General features: G+C 38.5%; 1 protein-coding gene across 5 annotated transcripts in view; it reads left to right on the top strand.

Moving 5' to 3' along the window:
• Positions 1 to 20,982, top strand: part of rnf111 (ring finger protein 111) — a 73,399-nt gene extending 52,417 nt beyond the window's left edge. Inside the window, exons 6-15 of one of the 5 annotated variants that reach the window (XM_049471129.1) lie at positions 1,514 to 1,863; positions 8,378 to 8,618; positions 10,339 to 10,708; positions 11,149 to 11,274; positions 12,319 to 12,439; positions 13,191 to 13,271; positions 14,569 to 14,664; positions 14,999 to 15,085; positions 16,717 to 16,820; positions 19,242 to 20,982. In XM_049471129.1, coding sequence (XP_049327086.1) covers positions 1,514 to 1,863; positions 8,378 to 8,618; positions 10,339 to 10,708; positions 11,149 to 11,274; positions 12,319 to 12,439; positions 13,191 to 13,271; positions 14,569 to 14,664; positions 14,999 to 15,085; positions 16,717 to 16,820; positions 19,242 to 19,359 — 1,694 coding nt within the window. In that variant the 3' untranslated portion in view covers positions 19,360 to 20,982. Of the gene's footprint in view, positions 1 to 1,513; positions 1,864 to 8,374; positions 8,619 to 10,338; positions 10,709 to 11,148; positions 11,275 to 12,318; positions 12,440 to 13,190; positions 13,272 to 14,568; positions 14,665 to 14,998; positions 15,086 to 16,716; positions 16,821 to 19,241 lie in introns of all 5 variants that reach the window. The other 4 variants (XM_049471130.1, XM_049471128.1, XM_049471132.1 and 1 more) reach the window with 4 other exon arrangements.
• Positions 20,983 to 21,998: the final 1,016 nt, after the last annotated feature.

Below are 21,998 nucleotides of genomic sequence, written 5' to 3' on the forward strand. Positions count from 1 at the left end.
TGCCACTTTCTGAACTTTATTGATGATGTCCTGTAAACTTGAAGTAAATTAAATAGTTGCATAATTTACTTTGCAAAGAAGAGGTCTTAAGTTCCCAAACACTGACAGCCAATCAGTGCTTTAGACTAGAGAGGTTTTTGCATGACATTGACTACTAACTGCATCAATATCATAAATATTCTCTTAGAGTAAAATTAAGCATCTTATTTTAAAATAATGTAAAAAGGAAAAAAACAAATATGCAAAAGAGTGAACATGTAAATAAAGTGCAATTATAATTCTGTAGTTCAGCAGAATGATGGTGAATGTATAAGGTGACCATAGCAATACTCCAAAGACCACTACATTTCCAACAATACCTCCAGCTTAAAATTACAATATTTACCATAATAGTGCATATGTGCATTGTACCCTAACATTTTGGCATGAATACTATACTGTATTTTAAATGAACACACAAGGAATCATGTAGTAACTTTTAAAAGTGTTAAACAAACCAAAATACGTTAACTTGCGGTTTACACTTTGATGAACTAACCCTGTTCCACAGAGATAACTTTTTTTTTTCCTGGGGCCGTCCTGATGAGGGCCAGTTTCATCATAACCTTTTTGCTTGTGTTTGTTATTAAAAGCCTAAGTCTTAAAGGACTATAAAATGGACTTTTGGGTGTAGTAAAACATGATAAAAAGTACTTACCTTTGAGAAATAGCCCACCTCCACTCTCCTACAGCTTTCTGAGATCCAGTAATTTTATGCTTTTTGCCCAGCACTCTGTACAACCCAGTACATCGCTTTTTACACCATTATCCAGCTCAAAGTAGCTCCACACCTCTTTGGTAGAATTCGGAGAGCTCCGACATTTAAAACGAGACATTAATAACTTTAAAAGTGTACACAAAGCTTATTAAAAAACCCTGTTTACATCGCATAGAGCTTCTTTGTAGCTCTGGGCGCCACCTTCACTGTACTGCTAATGACAGACATATATACATAGACTCCGCATAGCCGAGTCTAGCAGTACAGTGATGGCAACGCCCAGAGCTACAAAAAAGCGCTAGAAGATGTAAACAGTGATTTTTTTAATAAACTTTTTGTGCACTTTTACATTTATTAATGCCTAGATTTAAGTGTCAGGGCTCTCCGGATGCTTCCAAGGAGGTGTGGAGCTACTTTGAGCCTGGATAACAGTGTAAAAAGCAATTTGTGATAAGGCCGTTGTACAGAGTGCTGGGCAAAAAGCACAAAATTACTGTGTCTCAGAAAGCTGTGTGAGAGTTGAGGTGGGCTATTTAACAAAAGTAAGTACTTTTTATCATGTTTTACTACACCCAAAGTCCATTTTACACCAGTAATTAATCACAGTATAAAAACTACTAGCATTGACTCGATGCAGAATTAAGTATGAAGTAAATTCTATCTAAATCTAGTGATCTTAAAATCTTAATTACTGGCAGCAATTTTGAGCAATTCTCTGTGTTTAAGTACTTATGTATTTTATCTGTTTCTCCTCAGAAGACGGTAGGAGAGGTTCATCAAGTGAAAGTGGAGGTGTAGCGATGCCTCGGCTGCCGTCCTGCTGCCCACAGCACTCGCCCTGCAGTGGACCCTCCTCAGGGCATCTCTCCCTGGGTCACTCCCACTCAGGGTGCATGCAAGCTGGACCGACGCAGCAGCCTGGTTCACAGCAGCCCGCTGCTCCTCACTCCCACAGCCACTCGCACCACTTTCACCACCATCACCACCACACAGCTCCTACCCCCTCCTCTCTGGCCTTCCCTGAGCCCAGCTGCCCCCTGGAGCGGCCCACAGCCGTGCCTGCCCCCTGCGGTGCAGTCAGCAGCAGCAGCCAGTACCACGACCAGGTATCCCAGCACACATGTTTTTCTTTACGCCTTTAATTCACTCTAGTTGCTAAAATAATAAAGTTTAAAGAATTATGCAGGAATTGGTATTAGTTAGCATTTGGTAGCTTCTGGGCTTCTTCTGCACTGTGGGGAGTATTTCACTTTTACTTCACTGCTGTAAATACAAATCATGCTTTTAGTGCCCCCTTCATGGACCGCTGTGAACATGCATTTGTAAGCAAACCGAGAGATTCAGAGGCATTTGGACTGAGGTTTTTCTAAAAGGACCAAGAAATTAATTTGGTCAGTGCATTTACTGTGAAGCTCTTCCTTACTCTACCTCCAGTCTCGTCATGTCACGTATGCAGAGTTTGAGTTTCTGTTATTCATGATGTTATTGCAGCTCTTTCAATGTGTTTATCGTGAAAACTGATAATGTGGTTTTGATAAAAGTATGATATAATATTCAGCCCTAGTACAGTATGATTGCAAACATTTGTGTGTTTTTGTATGCAATATCAGTATCTCTATCTAATATGCAGTATCTGTATCTTTACTGATTAAAGCTATAGATGCATTTATTGTTCGCGGAGAGGGCTACCTAAATTTAGTCCATCAATAACTCTATAAGATGTGTTTATAAACTCCAGCAGCACCGCTGTTATCTGATCCACTTGTACCAGCAAAACACACACTAACACCTCATACACCACCACCATGCTTATCAGTGCTAAATATCTTAATAATTTATTTATGGGTTTCTTTATTAACATTGTTTAATTTATTTATTTATTGTCTGCAATAATTTACTTCCCAATTTTTTTTTCTGCATTCATTTATTTCCTGATTTATTTCTGTATTTCCTTGTCCTTATATGATAATGGAGTATGGGGGTGTCTTACATCGATCAACCAATAGGAATGCTAAGACACCGTGATATCATTGCTGGACAGCCCCTTCATTATAATATAAGGACAAGGAAAAATAGAAATAAATAAATGAGGAAATAAATGAATGCAGAAATAAATTGCTATGTAAATAAACAAATGAATCAAAATAAAAATTAAGCAATGTTAATGAAGAAACTCATAAATAATTTATTAAGATATTCATTTTTATGTATATGTATTTATTTTTATATTAATAATATATATATTTTTGCCATTTTAATCACCATATTTCTTTTATTGAGTGATTTACTTACGTTTTTATTTATTTATTTATTTAAAAATTTAGCAGTTTTGGTCCTCCATAACCTGAATCATGAACATGAGTATATTTGCCTTTTACTAAAGGCTTCCAGCACTGCCCCCTAGAGTTTTTGCATATACTGCACCTGTATGTGTCACATGTATGTGTCACAGCCTTCACATATACTCGATTGTGTAGTTAGCAGCAAGTTTATCTCTGGCCTTACAGGATGTTTACCGTTCAGCTCACACACAGAGAGGTTCTTGGTTATAAAAATATGTTTTTGTTTATCTTAATTTGCAGTAAAGCAAGCCGTGTATACACTCATAAAGCACATCTGAACTCCATTATACACTCTGAATGGAGGCATTTCTGTGGGATTAAATGGTAGAGGGCTGAATGTTCCGTGTTCTGTTGTCTGTAATATTTACTGTACGTTTTGTTTGAAATACTCACCATGTGCTCTCTTTTGAAACCAACAAAGACGTTGCTCCATTTGAAGTTGTAAAATGCCCTTCATGTTTAGATGATGAAAAGAAAAAAAACAAAGCAGTTTTGGATTTTTTTTTTTTTAAAGGTGGGGAGGAGGGGGAGGGAAACCGATGGCTTTTGTTTGAAGCCACCCTTTCAGCATAGCTGAGCTCTAAATAATTCACATGGAGCTAATTGCTGGAGCTGCTGAATTATATTAGAATCAAAGTTGAGTGCGTGCTTGTGTGTGTGTGTGTGCGTGCTTGTGTGTGTGTGTGTGTGTGTGTGTGCGCGTGCATGCTTGTGTGTGTGTGTGCGTGTGTGTGTGTGTGCGTGCGTGCGTGCTTGTGTGCGTGCGTGCTTGCGTGCTTGTGTGTGTGTGTTCAAGCTTGTGTGTGTGCGTGCTTGCTTATGTGTGTGTGCGTGCTTGTGTGTGTGTGAGCTTGTGTGTGCGCGCATGCTTGTGTGTGTGTGTGCGTGCTTGTATGTGTGTGTGCGTGCTTGTGTGTGTGCGTGCTTGTGTGTGCGTGTGTGTGTGTGTGTGCGTGCTTGTGTGTGTGTGTGCGTGCTTGTGTGTGTGTGTGCGTGCTTGTGTGTGTGTGTGCGTGCTTGTGTGTGTGTGTGTGTGCGTGCGTGCTTGTGTGTGTGTGTGCGTGCTTGTGTGTGTGTGTGCGTGCTTGTGTGTGTGTGTGCGTGCTTGTGTGTGTGTGTGTGTGCGTGCTTGTGTGTGTGTGTGCGTGCTTGTGTGTGTGTGTGCGTGCTTGTGTGTGTGTGTGCGTGCTTGTGTGTGTGTGTGCGTGCTTGTGTGTGTGTGTGCGTGCTTGTGTGTGTGTGTGCGTGTGCGTGCTTGTGTGTGTGTGTGCGTGTGCGTGCTTGTGTGTGTGTGTGCGTGCTTGTGTGTGTGTGTGCGTGCTTGTGTGTGTGTGTGCGTGCTTGTGTGTGTGTGCGTGCTTGTGTGTGTGTGCGTGCTTGTGTGTGTGTGTGTGCGTGCTTGTGTGTGTGTGTGTGCGTGCTTGTGTGTGTGCGTGCTTGTGTGTGTGTGTGTGCGTGCTTGTGTGTGTGCGTGCTTGTGTGTGTGAAATGCTTGTGCTTGTGTGTGTGTGTGTGTGTGTGTGTGTGTGTGTGTGTGTGCTTGTGTGTGTGTGTGTGTGTGCTTGTGTGTGTGTGTGCTTGTGTGTGTGTGTGCTTGTGTGTGTGTGTGCTTGTGTGTGTGTGTGCTTGTGTGTGTGTGTGCTTGTGTGCGTGTGTGCGTGCTTGTGTGTGTGCTTGTGTGTGTGAAATGCTTGTGCTTGTGTGTGTGTGTGTGTGTGTGTGTGTGTGTGTGTGCGTGCTTGTGTGTGTGCGTGCTTGTGTGTGTGCGTGCTTGTGTGTGTGCGTGCTTGTGTGTGTGCGTGCTTGTGTGTGTGTGTGTGTGTGTGTGCTTGTGTGTGTGTGTGTGTGTGTGCTTGTGTGTGTGTGTGTGTGTGTGTGTGCTTGTGTGTGTGTGTGTGCGTGCTTGTGTGTGTGTGTGTGCGTGCTTGTGTGTGTGTGTGTGCGTGCTTGTGTGTGTGAAATGCTTGTGCTTGTGTGCGCGTGTGCACCTGTGCGCTTTGTGTGTGTGTGTGTGTGTGAGCGTTCATGACTAATGAGGATTGTTTATTTCACTGTTCTTTACGATACACACATTCACATATTACAGTGTTAATAATGAAGGCAGAGTTTGGGGCAGAGTGCTGGAGAAGGAGTCGTCAGTGTGAGCGTGTAAAGGCTTCAGTTTCTGTGTTGAATGCATTAGGAGGAATCTGGCGGTGTTTGATGGTATGGGCCACGAGCAGCTGGAGCCTTTAGCGAGCGATCAGATATGCACAGACAGGAGAAGATTCTGGGATGAGGTGTACTGGGTCATGTTTTATTCATCAAAGCGTTAAATGGGATTAGATATGGGTTTCTTTTCAGAGGGAGTTCAGATCTGTGACCGTAACAGTCATTCTCTGTCTCATACGTTTCATTTGTCAGGTTTTACCCTAAAACTGGTTTAAGCTGCTCTGATGTCTCACATATACACAGATCGAGCATAGCTTTATGAACACCTCCCTGTTTGTACACTAATTTTAAATTGTATAGTCTTCACTGATAATCAAAAAGAACTTTGTAGTTCTATAAACACATAAATAACAGACTGTAGTCCTGTATCTGTACATACTTTATTCTTATCCCCCTTTCACCCTGTTCTTCAATGGTTAGGACCCTACAGGATCAAATATCAGGGTTCGTACGGTCATGAAAAACCTGGAGGTTCACTCTACAAATATGTTTCATTCATTGACAGAGAAGCTATTTTATGCTAACAGATACATCAGATCAGTTAGTTAAGTGATTTAGCCCAAGACAATGAATCTCTTAGAATTTGAGACATTTTCTTATTAAAGATTCTGTGTCAACATAGCTTAAAGAATTGTTTTTAGGGGTCCGAGCATGAAGTGCTTGGAACCCTATTGTATTTGTTCTGATTTTTATTATAACTATTATAACTATATAAATGTTACAGACAATATGATCTTGATTACCAATTTTGAGCCAAATCAGACATTTTTTTTCCTCTACAATGGCCAAATAGCAACAGTGATTTTACAGGCCCCAAGCATAAATGATCGCTTTTTTCAAACCTAAATGGACACAAGACAAGAACCTTTGATCCTATCAATACACAAACTAACAGACATATATATATATATATATATATAGAGTGATAATATCTTTGGTCTTGGCCTCTGTGCCCTCTGCTGCTCAGAGCCCGTAAATCGCCGCTTGCGGCTATATTTTTTCTTTGTTTTTTTTAATCACATAAATCGTAGGCCTTTTATCAATTTTGATTATAGTTTTATCGTTTGTCCATGTCCACACTGGTGATCGTGTGGCCGTGAAAATTTGCCATGAAGGCATGGAAAAGAATTTATAGTTTAAAAAGTGTATGAACCCTGACGTGTGCATCTTGTAGATATAATATCTAAGGCTGAAGCTGTGCAGCACAATTTGTGTCTCTAGCCCTATGTCAGTGCCCACATGCCGCTGCCCACAGAGCTCTGTTCATGGACTATGCTCAGTCCATCAATTACTCTGTAAGGTGTGTTTATAAACTCCAGCAGCACTGCTGTTCTCTGATCCACTTGTAGCAGCACAACACACTAACACCTCATACACCACCACCACCATGCTAATCAGTGCTAATCACTACAGTGCTGAGAATAATAATGACCCTCCACCCAAATAATAATAATAAATATAGCCGCAAGCGGCAATCATCGGGTTCAAGCACCAACTTGCACAATGGTGCCTACTAGAGCATAGGATGGTGATGTGTAAGAAGGTCTAACACAATTGGAGACATTCTGTCACATTTAAAATGATCAAAAGTCTTTCACCTGTTATTAATGTTGAGAAGAGGCACAAAGGAGTGAATGTTCTGATATGACATGTAATGTCAAGTTATTCTTAATCTAGTTCTGTATTAAATGGCGCTTCATCAGAGTGATATTGTACAGAGGTCTTTAACATTGTGAGATTACAGCAAATACTGCAGAGTTACAGCAATTTAGGTTAGAAATTCCAAGGACGCACAGATTGCTTGATGCCTGGAGAGTATTGTATGTGAAATTTTCACAAATGTTTTTAATGAACACTTACCTAGAGACTCTACAGTGTGCAGCAAGACTGAAATGGAGGTGATAGGCCAAATATCCAGAGAGTAGTTTCAATATAGCTATTTTCAAACAATTAGCAATTATGAATGAACAAAGCACTTTTTAAACATAGTTGTATTGAGAAATTTGTCAGAGCCACTGTACTAAATATGGCAAAAACAATTAGATGTCAAAATAGTACAGCATGATTGACATATACTCGTTTTTTTGGAACAGCGCCCCCCAGTGGGCGGATTGTTTCAGCACTTTGCAGGTCACTACAGTGTCTCCACCTGAACATAACTGCCAAATATCATCCAGATTGGGCAACATTCAGCCTGCCAAAATGTCTGCTGAATGCTGTTTGGCTGATGGTGTTCAGCCATGTTGATTAAGTTGCCCTTTGAACATCCTTTAGAGGCTGTATGATAGATTCTGCATGCAAAGTTTCAACTTCCTAGGTTGCACGGTTGCTGAGAAACAGTGCTCCAAATTTACCTCTTGAAGTGAATGGGGCATATATCCGGAAGGACTAATTTGCATATGGCGGCCATATTGTTTACATATTTCAACTTTTTCTTAATGAATATTGAAGCGCATGCTCTCACGAGTGTTTTGATACCAAACATGCCAGGATTGGTCAAAATTCCTAGGACTAGTTTGCAAAAGTAGGTTTTGCATATTATGCAAATTAGCACAAAATCTATATAGACGGAAGTGCATGGTCCAAATTGGAAAGTTGTTGGTATTGACCCAAGGAATCCATCAAAAAAAGAATTTTGAATGTAGGTCTTATGGTTTTTGAGTTATTGAGAAAATTGTGAAAAATGAATTTCCTTGTTTATAGCGCCACCACTTGACCAATCGGTGCCATTTTTGTTGTCCACCGAGATGCACTGATCCTACATCTACCTACCAAGTTTCATTTCTCTATGACTTACGGTTTAGGCTGCACAACTGTTTTTACAGGAGAAAAAGAATAATAATAATAATAAGAAGAAGAAGAAGAAGAAAAATCTTAGCAAAAACAATAGGGTTCTACGCACCTTCGGTGCTTGAACCCTAATAATAGCTGTTCTGTGGTGGTTTTCTCTCCTGTGTGGTTCTGAGTATTGAAGAACATTAATGTGTGTTTATATATAACCTGTTCATTCTAACATTCTATCTCTCTCTCTCTCTCTCTCTCTCTCTCTCTCTCTCTTTCTCAGCAGACCCTGCCGGTTGATCTCAGTAGCAGTGCCGTTCGCAGTACTGGCTCAGGCAGTACCGGGTTCAGCAGCACCTCTGCCTTCGACCCGTGCTGTCCGGGCTCCAACTCGCGGCCTCCTGCCTACGTTTCCCAGGCTGCACCGGGGCCTAGCCAGCCCAGTGTTGCCGACTCATTCAGCCCAGCCATGGTGGCCCAACCCCAGTCTCAGCTCTCGTCCTGCAGGCACTACATGCATCCCACATGTGAGCACAGCACTGCATTTTCATTTTATTATTTTTTATTATTTTAGTCTAGTCAGTAAGTGTGCACATACCACGAGCGCACACAACCAGCAATTTCTGTGTCTGTGTACGTAATAATAATTAAATGCATACAACTGTTCTGTTAAACTGCATTGGTGAAATGGAATTTAGAGAAATAATATTTATAGTGAACTCTTTAACACATCCTCTTTAACCATGTTCTTTTAATTTGAGGCTGATAGGCTGCACCTGATTCGGATTTTCATAAATATATAATATATATTTGTTTTTATAATATAATTATGTTGCATATAAAGTAAAGTATAAGTACATATAAAAATATTAATGCTAAATAAAATACTGTATGTGTAGCCTTGTCTGTAATATATTACAAAAATTCATTCCACATATTTAATTAATTAACTTTTTTAATAAATTAACTTTCTGTAATATTTTTGCTCTACCTGGAGGACTGTGAGCTAATGAGCTGAATATGCTGTTTTGGCTGTAATATGGTCCACTGAGAATACTTTCATATGGTCTCCCTGTTTTTGGGAGGAGGGGTTGTGTAGGTGGGGGTTGTATGAATGATACGTGCAGTCCTCGCCAAACGCCGAACTCTGGAGCTGATGGTAATTAGGAGAAGCACCTGATGTTTAATGTGTTAAGTGCTGCAGGTAGCGTATGCCCAGCAGTTGGCTTTAATTGCTGCCTCTCCTCCAAACGGAGGCGTGTAGAATGTGAATGAGTGTGGCAGCCTCCCTGGTGGGCCTGTATTTAGAGGAGTAATTGCTGTGCACTGGTGCACCTGCCTGTTCTCTCTCTCTGTGTGTCTGTCTGTCTCTCTGTCTGTCTTTCAGTCACTTTTTTCCCTCTCTTTCTTTCTTTTTCCCCTCTTCTCTGGGGGAAATGATTTTCTCTCATCAGTCAGATACACTCCCACTGGCACCTTAGCAATCAGCAGATCATTTCCACTCCTCTGTGTTCATGTGTGCCTGGGAGATGGAGAGAATAGGCAGTCTGTCCAGCTCTCCCTTGTAGCTGATGGTGGGGAGCAGAGTGCCCAGATATGCTGCTGTCAAAAAAAGCCCACTTTTTCATAGCAATATATTAAGAAATTAAGTGGTTGATCTTCTTAACAATACATTTGCATCATTTTCCACCCTTACACCAAATTTAATCAATCAGGCAAGAAGTGTGAAGCTTAATATTGTAATTTTGCTCTGTAACTACACTGTGTAGTTATGTATATGTATATATGTATATTATTTAAACAAAATTATTTATTAATATAAAAAAAAAGTTTATTACAATTAAAATTAACATTGACGTCAATGCTTTACATCCAAGCATTCTAAGCCTTGACATCTAGCTATTGAGGTATGATGAGCAGAAAAGGCCCACAGGTCAATTCCAAGCAGTGGAACTGTATTTTCTGAAATGATGGTGCTCCAGCCAATACTTTCGGACCTCACAAACTCCCTTGTGGCTGAATGCAATCAAAATCATCACAGCAATGCTCCAAAATGTAGTAGAAAGCCTTATTTGAACCAGAGAGACAGTTACTCCAACAAAATAAGGATAACCTATTTCCAGTGCTCTTGAATTCAGGCTAAAGAGCCAGTTTATCAGTGAGGGTGTTTAAATAATTTTGTAAAAGTAGTGTATCTCATTTGAAACACTGACTAATCACTAATCAATTTCTCTCTTTCTCCTTCAGACGGTCCTCTCGCACGCTCCATGCACCACCAGTCCCCCTCCTCTTGTCCTCATTCACACGGTAACCCCCCTCCCCCTCCTCAGCCCCCACCACAGGGAGATTACGTCATCCCTCACCCCGTCCTCCCCTTCCACACCCAGATGCCCTCCCATGGCCCGGGCCATGCTGTGCCCCCTGCCCCTCCCCCCTCTCTGCCTCCTCACCACCTCCCGGGCTCAAGTGCCCCCCTGCCCCAGCACCTGGCTCCCGATCACCAGGCCCTGTCGCACCACCTGCCCGTGCTGGGCCCCAACCCTGTGCAGAGGCTTCACCAGCATGAGATGCTGCAGAGGATGGAGGTCCAGAGACGCAGGCTGATGCAGCACCCGCCGTGAGTTATGAAACACCATATTCATCACCTCATAAGACAGAAATTCATATTCTACTATATGCTCTCATAATTTGAACTTATTGAATTAGACCAACTGAGCAATATTTCCCAGTATTGTGCTGTTTTTGAGGCTAAAACACTCTTTATCACAGTAGCATGAATGGATTTAGCTAAACTCTTTTAGATTGTGTGTATTATCAATACATGGAGTCAAATAAGGATGTTTTTATTTAGTGCCTTCAAATGTATTCTGATTAAAAAAGCCAAATCAGGGTATAAGGGGTTAAATGTTATTGTGTTCTTTAAATTAAATTCATATCAAATTAAATGTATTTAAATATTGTTTAAAGATTAATAAGTATTGGAAAAATGACTCTTATTTTGAAATGTGTTGTTAAATGCTTTGCCATTGCCTCCTAACACTGCTGATTTCCTTACAGTCGAGTACAAGAGAGACCTCCACCTCACCCTCACAGAATGCACCCTAACTATGGCCACGGACACCACATCCATGTCCCCCAAACCATGTCCTCCCACCCCCGCCAGACCGACCAGAGAACCACATGGTACACACACACACACACACACACACACACAGCAGATCAGATACTGCATTAATATCACACTCCAGGCCTGTTCCAGTGCTCAGAGCTAAAGTGTTTAATTAGCAGTTTTGCTGACCGTAATAGAATTATAATCCTCAGGAACTGAACATGGTAATACAGTGAGCAAATTCTTTTTCTTTTTTCTTTGTTCTGTTTTAGTTTTGTGCCCCTATCTAGCACATAAATGGGCTTTTTTTTTGTAGTGGTCTGAGGGGTGTAGAGCTAAACAAACATCATGATGCAGCATGTACTCTGACTTTGCATCACCATTTTTTAAACTAGACTGCTGAAAGTGTTAAATAATTAGAAATAAATGTAAATACATGTGCTCTGCTGTACTCTATGGTTTACATGAACATTTGAATTAGTGATGTTTATTATCACTTATTTTATTAATTCTAAAACTAAAGCTGGGGCAAAAAGTCATCTGCTGGGATATTAAAATGCTACATATTTGTGAACTGTTGTTTCGTAGTTCTAGTAATTCAAAGAGACCTTTTTTTTTATTGTGAAAAAACATGCTTAATTTTTGGACTTGCCAAATTCCTTTTATTCTGTTTTTGACTAACATTATTATTATCATTTATAAATATTAATTTTATTGTCTACATTCTTTTAAGTTTTCTGTGGTGTTTAACAAAATCATTTTGTATTTTTACATAACTTATTTTCATAATGAATTAGTGTTGGTGTATTTTTTTGTATATCATTTTTTAAATATATATATATTTTATATATTTGTTTGTATTTTTATTAACACTCATATTGGAAAAACAACCTCAATTAACAAACAATAGATTTTGTATTTATATATTTATTTCAGATTACTTTATTACTGAAAGTTGACAAACTTACTTTTTGTAGCATAAAATCTTTACTGTTCTATAAATATGAATTTTGAAATTGTAGTACAACCCCCATCTTAAAGATAAGAGCTGCTAGTGTGCGTATGGTAACCTGTGGGGTGTGTTGGTGTGTGATGTCGGTGTTGTGTCTGTGTTTCAGGGAGCTGGGTATAGAGGCTGGCGTGACTGTAGCTCCATACGCTTCAGGGCATCTTCTCCCCCATCATCTGCCCCACTACCACGCCCCACCCAGACTGCACCACTTCCCCATCCAGCTGATGGTGAGTATCATCTCCTCTGGTGCTCACTTCCCCACCATCGTTATATACATTAGCATACATTAGCATAAGTAATGAGGGGCTGTTTTGGGGTTCAGGTAGTGCGCAGATTAATGACGGCAGGCCCGAACCCCCCTATTTACAACATCTGTTATTTCAAGGGTGGATTATTAGGCCTCATGAATTATGCATTATCATTTATAACCCGCTCTCTACAGACATTTCGCAAGTGAATATTAAATTTGACATACCTGATTTGAAATGGTTTGCTTTCACTGTAAATGATCATGGAGCCACTGTATTGTTAAAGCATATTTCTTTTTTTAATAAATTAAATAATTTATTGATTAATTTATTTATTTTATTTAAGAGCTAAATGACGCACAGACCAAAATAACAATTTCCAGTACTTTCTTTTAGCTAGATATAATTATTATTTGCCTTTCGTTATTTTTGTTATTTTTATGTTATTTTTATGTTATATAAGGATATAATATTATTGTTGTTGTTCTTGTGGTGAAGAAGGTTGGTATTGTAAAATAGTTATATTAAAAGAGCATATTTTCAGTATTCTCAGTACTTAAAGACTGAATGACAGAATTTTCCATTGCAGTATTAATACTGTTTAATTGTATGTAGATATATTATATATATTTTGTTTTTATTAAATATATAATATTTTAATTTGGCACCACACAAATCGGATGCTTGGCAGGTTTCGCATTATTATTGTTTTGTTTTCCCTGTTTTTCAGCACACTGGCATGTCTGAGGTGACCTATCCGCACATTCGCTACATCTCATCCAGAATGACTGGATTTGGCCGAACCTACGAGGTGAGACTCAGTGAGGGCAGTTTAGAGAAGCTTTATCCACAAAAACACACAAAAACAAATAAACGATCCAAGCCTTTAGCCTTTAGAAATAACCCATGACAATAAACATAAAACAGTTCAATTAGTAACTCATTTCTGTGGAAAATAAGATATTTTATTATTTGAATAGGACAAATTAAGTTATGTATGCAAATGTAACAGATAGTAAGTTAAATATTATATGCCCACACTAGATTTACATTAAAGGTGTCAAAATGTGCAAGATGTGCACTGTTTTGCTGCTTGATACAAAAAGAAAATTGATGCTTTTTTATGATTTACATACCAATGTTGTTAATTTTACTTCTATATTAGATAAATGTAAATATAATAAATAAAAATATAAATCTGTTTTTAATATTGTGAATGTTAGATCACTAGCTTTTGTTAAAATCTGAAAGTCTGTTTTTTTATATTATAATATACAGTAACAGTTAAAAGTTTGCACACATGTTCTAATTGTAATTGTGTTTTTATTAAATTCTGTAATTTATTCTCTACATTGTAGATTAATATTAAATACAGGAAAACAATTAAGATACGCATATGGAGTTATGTAATTAACAGTAAATAAAAGTGTTAGTCCTCCACAATCCCCTGACCTAAACCCAACTGAGATGATTTGGGTTGAGGTGTTTACGCTGAGAAAACTATTCCAGGTGACTATAAAACATATTCTGGTTTAGCCTGTTTTGTTTTTGTTTACAAAATAATTCCATGAGTTCCCATAGAGCTTTAATGTTTTCTGTACTAAATTTACAACAAAATAAAAATCATAAAAATAAAGAAAACACATTGAAAGAGAAGAGTCGAAGTGTCAAAACTTTTTTGGTGCTGCAGTTGTCAGTGTTTTTACCCATTATCTTGCATCCCTATTTTAATTTATATTTGATAAAATAAATGTTATTGTTCAGTCACTATTCTTGGTGAAAAAAAATGCTTAGCCTGTTGTTGCATATAAAGTGTAGAAAATGATCTGCCATAAATAGTTTATTTTAGAATGCATTGAAATTGAGTCTTTTTGCATATTTTTTTGCTCTTCTAACAAGAATCGCTGTGTGGTCTGTTTTAATCTTGGTGATGTAACCTTTAGCACAATACCAGCAAGAGTGATGATAAAAATAAAATATCTAATAATGTTAAAAAATAACAGCCATGAGCTTTTGTATCAAAATGTGTATCTATTTCAGAAGCTGCATAGAAACAGATTTAAATGTGGATTTTTATATATTTTTTTATTTGTTTTTGTGCTTTCCAGGATCTGCTGCATTTAGAGGAGCGTCTGGGGACTGTGAATCGAGGAGCCTCTCAGGGAACTATAGAGAGGTGCACTTACCCGCACAAGTACAAGAAGGTGAGGACACACAGCCGCTCCTCTCACGTGTAGGCTGACGAGGAGCGTGTCGTAGCCGTTTTAGTCTTCAGAGAATAACGTGCATGTGTGCAGGATGCCTCCGTCTGAGGAGAGCGCCCCCCCTGCAGCAGCAGCGGGAGGGTGCAGCTGATAGAGCACTGCACACAGTCTCACCGCAGCTCGCAGTCTGCAGCTGCAGGGCCAGAGAGCTGAATTGTCACTGATTTATTGTAGGAATAAAATGCTAAATAGGAATAAAAGCTTCCATGTAGATTACAGAATGCATTACACATATCTGAACACCAGTAACCCCAAACCCTGCCGCCCAATACAGAAGGTGGTGGAGAGAGACATTGACGAACAGTTATCCCCCGAAGCTTGGGCATCTATTGGGAAAGATAGGCACCCACCCTCAAACTCGGTGAGAAATCAGTGATAAGTTCAAATTGAAAAACTCAATTTACATACATTGTAGATGGTAGTTATGTTAGTTCTGGGGGAGACCATAGTTTTATACTGGCCAGTAAGGCCTGCGTAGAGGACTAGAGAAAATAGTGTGTGTGTGTGTGTGTGTGTGTGTGTGTGTAGACAAAAATTAATCATGTTCTTATAACATATGTGTTTTTGTGTATAATTACTATTTAAAATGCCATTTTCTTGTGTGTAAAATATCAGTAAAAAGCTAATTTCATGTTTTTCATCTTTCTTTTGCACTGCAGAAAGATAAAATGATAAATTTGCCAGTGAAATCATTTCACATCTCATTAAATGTAATTTAACATTTCAAGCAATGCACGATGATATTAGATTTATATCTGTATCGGCCAGTAATGGCCAAAATTTCAAACAGGTACTTACTAACATATTTATTGTAGGCCTAAAAAAAGGACCAAGGGACATTGATCGCTCTACTGTAAAACCAATTAAAAATAAATAAAAACTAGCTTAATTTAATATATTTTAAGTAGTTAAGTAATTCCAGGGTCTCTAGTCACCCTCTAAGTCATAAATGTTTATATTAGTATTTGCAGATATATAATTGTATTGTAATAGCTGATATTGTCATCAGCCCAACTTTGACCCCATCTTCCGTCGTAATCTGCCCCGCCCCCACCCAATGCACAATGATTTTTTCTGATTTTTTTCTGTAGTGGTTCCCTTGTGGTGAAAACGTGATCTGGTCTTAATCAGAGCCAGCTCTCAAATATACTTCTTTTTAATTGAGCTAAACTGCTAATTAAGCTTAGTTTAATCTGATATATTTTAGCCAAATAATATACTGCTATGAACAAACGCTGTCTCTGCTGCTCCATGCTGTTTACACACGCAGTGCAGCGATAACTGCTCACATCTGCTTCACACCGCACAGAAATTCGCACTGGAAAACAGAATCGTCTCGCTATTTTTACTTTCTTGCTCTCGTGCCAGACAACTCTGACCAATCAGAGGAGACAATGTGCTTGCCTTGTTTATTTGTGCGTATTTTGGTGCGTTTAAGTTTATGTCTGTGTGAAACCAAACCAAACAGAGGTAGACAACGCTCCAAATAAACAAATTCGTCAACTGATCCGAAAACATCATAGAAACCATCTACAGGTGTAAAAACGCTCTTTTAAACTCAGTTAATTAAGTTCTGGATTTATGTAGGAAACAAAATGATGTTCTAAAACCCAGAATATATTTTATCATTTAGGAAAGTAGCTTTTGCTTTGATGACAACAAATATAAAGATACTACCACTAATGATTTCACTTGCCAATATATCATTTTATTTGCAGTGTGGGTGTGTCAGTCTAAAGATGTTAGATGAATGTCTTAAGGCTGTGACAGATATTAAATACTGTGTTTATTTTAAAAAAAGAAAGAGTAAAATGTCTTAACCCAGATCTGTTGTATGACTAGAAAATGGCCCCTCTGCTCCCCATCTGTTGTAGTGTGCTGATGTATTAGCTTTCTGTGTGTGAGAAGATGAGAGTATGGATGCTGTGTGAGTGGTTGTGTGTGTGTGGTTGTGTATAATGGCCTCTGCTCTCTGCTCTCGCACACACACAGAGAAAGCTGCACGGTAAGCAGGACGAGGAGGAGGGGGCTGAGGAAGACACAGAGGAGAAATGCACCATCTGTCTGTCTATACTGGAGGAGGGGGAGGACGTCAGGTAAAAACCTGCTGCATGCGTCGCCGTTTACCTGATCCTCAGACAGTGGCATCCCTAATGTGGTCTCTGACCGTAGACTAAAAGCAATGTTATGGACTAAAGTATTGGGATAAACGGTGCAAGAAAATACCATTACCAAAGCACATTAATTTATTTTGCAAAAACAGTGTTAATTTTTAATTAACCGTTAAATTGGTGTCTGAAAGTGATTCACTGTGTGATGTGCTAAAACTCCACACGCTGGTCTGATGTTCTGATTGAATGAAAATTATGCCCATTCCAGGGATGAAGATAAGTTGTATTTCACAGTTTTCATGATAAACACATTAAAAAAAGCCTTTATGAGCAAACTCAAAATGCCTTACCTGCATGCAGCAACAGAGGAAGCTCTTAATGTTGCAGACTGTGCTTACATCACAAAACAAGCCTGGAGGTAGAGTGAGGTAGAGGTCCACAGTGAACAATCACACAAACTACTTACGATCCTGGGAAAAATTAAATGCAGCCAAACCAAGAGATGGAAAAAATTAAAGAAGCAATTTTTTATCATCATGTTTCTCATCAGTATCGTGAAATCCAACATTCACACTTTATCCATAATCATATCCCATTGTAAATCAAAAGCATTATTATGCAACCAGCCTTGCCTTTATTGCTATACTCCTTGCGTTGTGTACTATGTCACAGTTCTGCTGGAAGAGAAAAATGCCTTCCCCAAATAATTACTTCTACAAAGTTGAAACTATTCAGTTGTTTAAAATGTAAACTGGTAATCTGAAGCATTACGGTTCCACTTCACAAGAACTAAGGGGCCTTTTAAAAAACTTCCATTATAGCATTATCCCTCCTTCACCAAACTTTGTCCTGGCATTCACTAAACCCAGACGATCAGACTGCCAGATAGAGAAATGTGATTTGTCACGCCACAGAAGAAACACACTGTTCTGGATTTGCTGTGGTTCCTAAATGCTTCAGTTAATCACAGTAAATTAAATATAATAATATAAATTCTATTGGTCTGGTCCTAATGAAACACAATGAGATAAGATAATAGATTGAAAATGTTGCGTTTACTTGTCTTTTTACATGCGCTTGCTCCCCCTGCTGGTAGTACATATAAACTACCCTTTTTCTGTTTGCTACATTACTGCTTCTGTGTTACATTCATCTCCAAGAAAATTTTGATGATAAACTGAATAATTACAGCTGGAGAACACAAGTGCAGTTTGTTCAGTAAAAGTTCAAGTTTCTCAAGTTGGCCAAACTTAAGCTGAGTTCAGAATGGTTAATTCATTAACTCATGTACTATTCACTAAGTAGCATTTGATATATAGTAAACTGACTAGGGAACAAACAAACAACAAAGCCTTTTTTGTGCTGCTCTGAGGACCACCACATTGAATTATGGTATGCACTAGAAATTCTAGCGTACATTGTCTGTGCCCCACATTTTGCAATGCATTATGGGTGTTTGATTGTGGACTATATTGGAAATTTCCCTGCATTCACACTGGCAAATGTAGTTTAGATTTTCTTAATTTTATGCAAATGAATTATGCTGCAATGAAGCAACATACTAAACCAGGGGTGTCCAAACTTTTTTTGTTGGGGGTCAGAAGGAGAAATATATTTGAAGTCACGGGCCACAGACTCTGTAATAAAACAAATAATGAAATATACCACTTTAAATAATACATTTTCCTGATTATTTCATTTACACACCATTTTTCTTGACTTACTATCTTTATCTTTGACAGTGTTGTGTAAACTAAGATTTTTTAAATTGATGTTTCATTTCATGATGTCTCTTAATATAAAACTCCTTAATTACGGCAATTTTTAGACTCTTTGACCTGTTTTTCTGCGCTAGAAATGCGCACTCTGTCTGCTTTTAGACTCTTTGGCCCGATTTTTTGTTTGCGCTAGAAATGCTTTCAATCTGTTTCTAAAATACCTCGCGGGCCCTCCAAAAAAGGAAACGGGCCGCAGTTTGGACACCCCTGTAATAAACTGATTGGCCAAACAATTTTTTCAGACCAATCACAGACAAGGGGGTGCAAGGTTCACCGTCTGCTCTGTGAAATGTTTGATTCCTACTGTACTTGTGTTTTATATGATATATTTTTGCACAAATAGAGGACAATTTGGAGAAAATGAAGCATGCATTTAAGTAGAGGATAGCTTGATGCGCAGCTTGCTAGCATGCAAACTGGCCACAATGATACACTCGCAAGAGACAAGTGTGGGGAAGCACACTAGTGAGTTTACAGTGTACGTTTACACTTGCATTTTTGTGTGGTTTGGCTTTATCCAGATATGATCCTGTTACTGAAGACCTGGTCATGTGTAATCGTTCCTTTTTGCAGATGATCCTGTGCCTAAACAGTTTTGCTTCCTCTTTCTCTCGTTTTTTTTTTGCAGACGCCTCCCCTGTATGCACCTCTTCCATCAGCTGTGTGTGGATCAGTGGCTCCTCACCAACAAAAAGTGCCCCATCTGCAGAGTGGACATAGAGGCGCAGCTCTCCTCCGAAAGTTGATGCTGTTTTTCTAGCGACTTCTTTTTTGTTTGTTTTGTTTTGTTTTTTTTGTTTGACTGTTTTTCTTTTTCATTTTCTTTTTTTTTTTTTGTTCCTCAGCAACACATTCAACCAAAGATGGCATGACTTACCTGCGCAGATCCAATACTAAAAAAAAAAAAAGATAAAAAATTAACAGAGCGTAGCGTGCCAGCTATCATATAGTACCGATACAGCTAGAAACGACATCTTCATTAAAGGTTTGGAATTTTATTGTATTTATAAAGCTTTTATGTAGCTTTTAATTGTTTTTATAAGTGTCATAGTATATATATTTTTTTTCTTTGCATGGATCCTTGCAATGCATTTCTTTGCACAAATAAATGAAATGGGCCTGGCAGGCCCAACGGACTTGCAGGCAAGAATAGCTGCTCTAGTAAAGAAGCATTTTTGTATACCTAATGCCTTGCTTTACTGGAATAGAATGTCAACCTCCATTATAAAACATTGCAGGACTCATTTTTTGATCAGTATATTATTGGGTTAGATTTATGTTTCTAGACTGTTGCTAGTGTGATCGGATTAAGAGTTCTTCTTTCGTTTATTTTTCATTTTCAAGTGAATCAACACATTCCTTAATTAGGAAATCTAAGATCATGCTTATAAGATCGGTTGCTGTATTATCAGTGTTCATTCATTCTTCCCCAGCTTTCCTTTTAACAGGGGAAAAATTAAAACAATTAAAACTCACCTTCCGGGATGAGCATGTGTTTGTGTCATGGTGGATCCCTCTGCACAACCTGGTTTCACTTAACTCGGTTACACCGCACCTCACCACGCCTCATTATACCTCACGTTGTCTCACCTTGTCTCACCCAGTGTGTTTTTATAAAAGGAAAATCGGTATGAATGTCTCTGTATTGTTTGTTTTTTCTTCGTGTCATAACAAAAAGTGACATTCACTGATGAGGACCCGGACTGTGTGTTTTCTCTCACAGCTGGTTCGATGGGGATCTCAGACACAAACACAGCCAAACTGGGAATCTGGAGGAATGGAGTATTGTTATGTTTGTTTCTTCAGTTTATTTGGGTTAATTTTCTCCATTTTCCGTCATTTGTCTCTCTGCACCCAGTGGCTGTTGCAGGCTGATTGATTACTCTGTTCAGATATGGTCATTAACGTGCACTCTTATGAGTGTGTTGTCTCTCTCTCTCTCTCTCTCTCTCTCTCCCTCTCTCTTGATCTCTCTCTCTTTAGCTGTGCAGCAAACTGTTGTTTTGATTTAAGATTTTCTTTTTGGTTTGTTCTTTTTTTTTTTGTCGTTTGGTTCTTTTGTTTTTGCTGCTGTGAAAGCCTAACACTAATATTATTCTCAACTAGCTAACTTGCATATACTTGCACATGAGAGACAAAAGACAGGAGAGTGCTTTGAGAATGAAAGTGCGCCAAGGCCATGTATTTCCTCTCTGTTTGCTGAATTTTGAAAAAGAGAAAAAAACTGTAATAATTTTAAATGGAGTGTTGGAATGCAGTACTTAATGGCAGGTATCCATGCATTCATAGACTTAATGGTCCCGGGATGATACTCCATGGGATTTACATTAGTTTTAAAATAATGATATTAATAAAGTTAGGTAACTCTTTCTTGTGTACTTTGTGTGGCTTTTTTTCACCCTATAATAATGACTGTACTGGCTGTACTTTGTGCATGCTATAAACAACACTGATTCATATGGTTAAAATCAGAGCTGCAGAAATTGATACTGTTGGCAATATGACAAAATGCAGAAAAATACACTGCCTAACCAAAAAAAAGGTGACCAACTGGATGTAACTAAGTAAATGGTAAAATCCTCCCATTGGATAGTTACAGCATGGGATTACGTTTTAGCTGGTAAAAACTAAATGCCGTGATTAGCATCTTATTTTTTAAACAGCCATGTGGAAAGACTCCGTCTTTGGTAATGGAAAATATGCTCATCTGTTTCAGAAAGGTCAAATTACTGGCATACATCAAGTACGGAAACATCTAAAGAGATAATAAATCTACTAAAATCGGGTTAAAAACTGTCCAACACATTATTAAAAAGTGGAAGGACCGTGCAGAAAGATAATCTAAGAAGGAAGGTGCTCACAAAGAAATCTTGAATGATAGTGATTGGTTATGGATTAGATGTAATAGTAAAAGTATAAAAGCGTTTCTACTCAATTGATTGGGACTAAACAGCTGTGTAGCTTTAAGAAAATGTTTTAACTAAAATTAAAAGCTTAAAATTTGGATTCTAGAGCAATGGAAGGATATCATGTGATCTGATGACTCAACTGCCCCACTATCACCAGCCATGATTTCACCTCCTGTGAATGAGCCTGTCTGCTAGTTTGACACATAAAATAGCAATTTTAAATATAGCTGCAAGCGGCAATCAGCGGGTTCAAGCACCAACTGGCACAATGGTGCCTACTAGAGCATTGAATGGTGATGTGTAAGAAGGTCTAATATGATTGGAGATGCCCTGTCACATTTAGAAATTAAAACGTTTTTCACCTGTTATTAATGATGAGCAGAGACCTTTCAACATGATCAGTGCTTAAATTCACATGTAAATCTAGTGAAGTTTGTAGGACAGTCAACAAGTGAGTTAGAACAAGTCTAAAGGTG

This window comes from Astyanax mexicanus, chromosome 23, assembly GCF_023375975.1.
Source record: "Astyanax mexicanus isolate ESR-SI-001 chromosome 23, AstMex3_surface, whole genome shotgun sequence".
Taxonomy (NCBI): Eukaryota; Metazoa; Chordata; class Actinopteri; order Characiformes; family Acestrorhamphidae; genus Astyanax; species Astyanax mexicanus.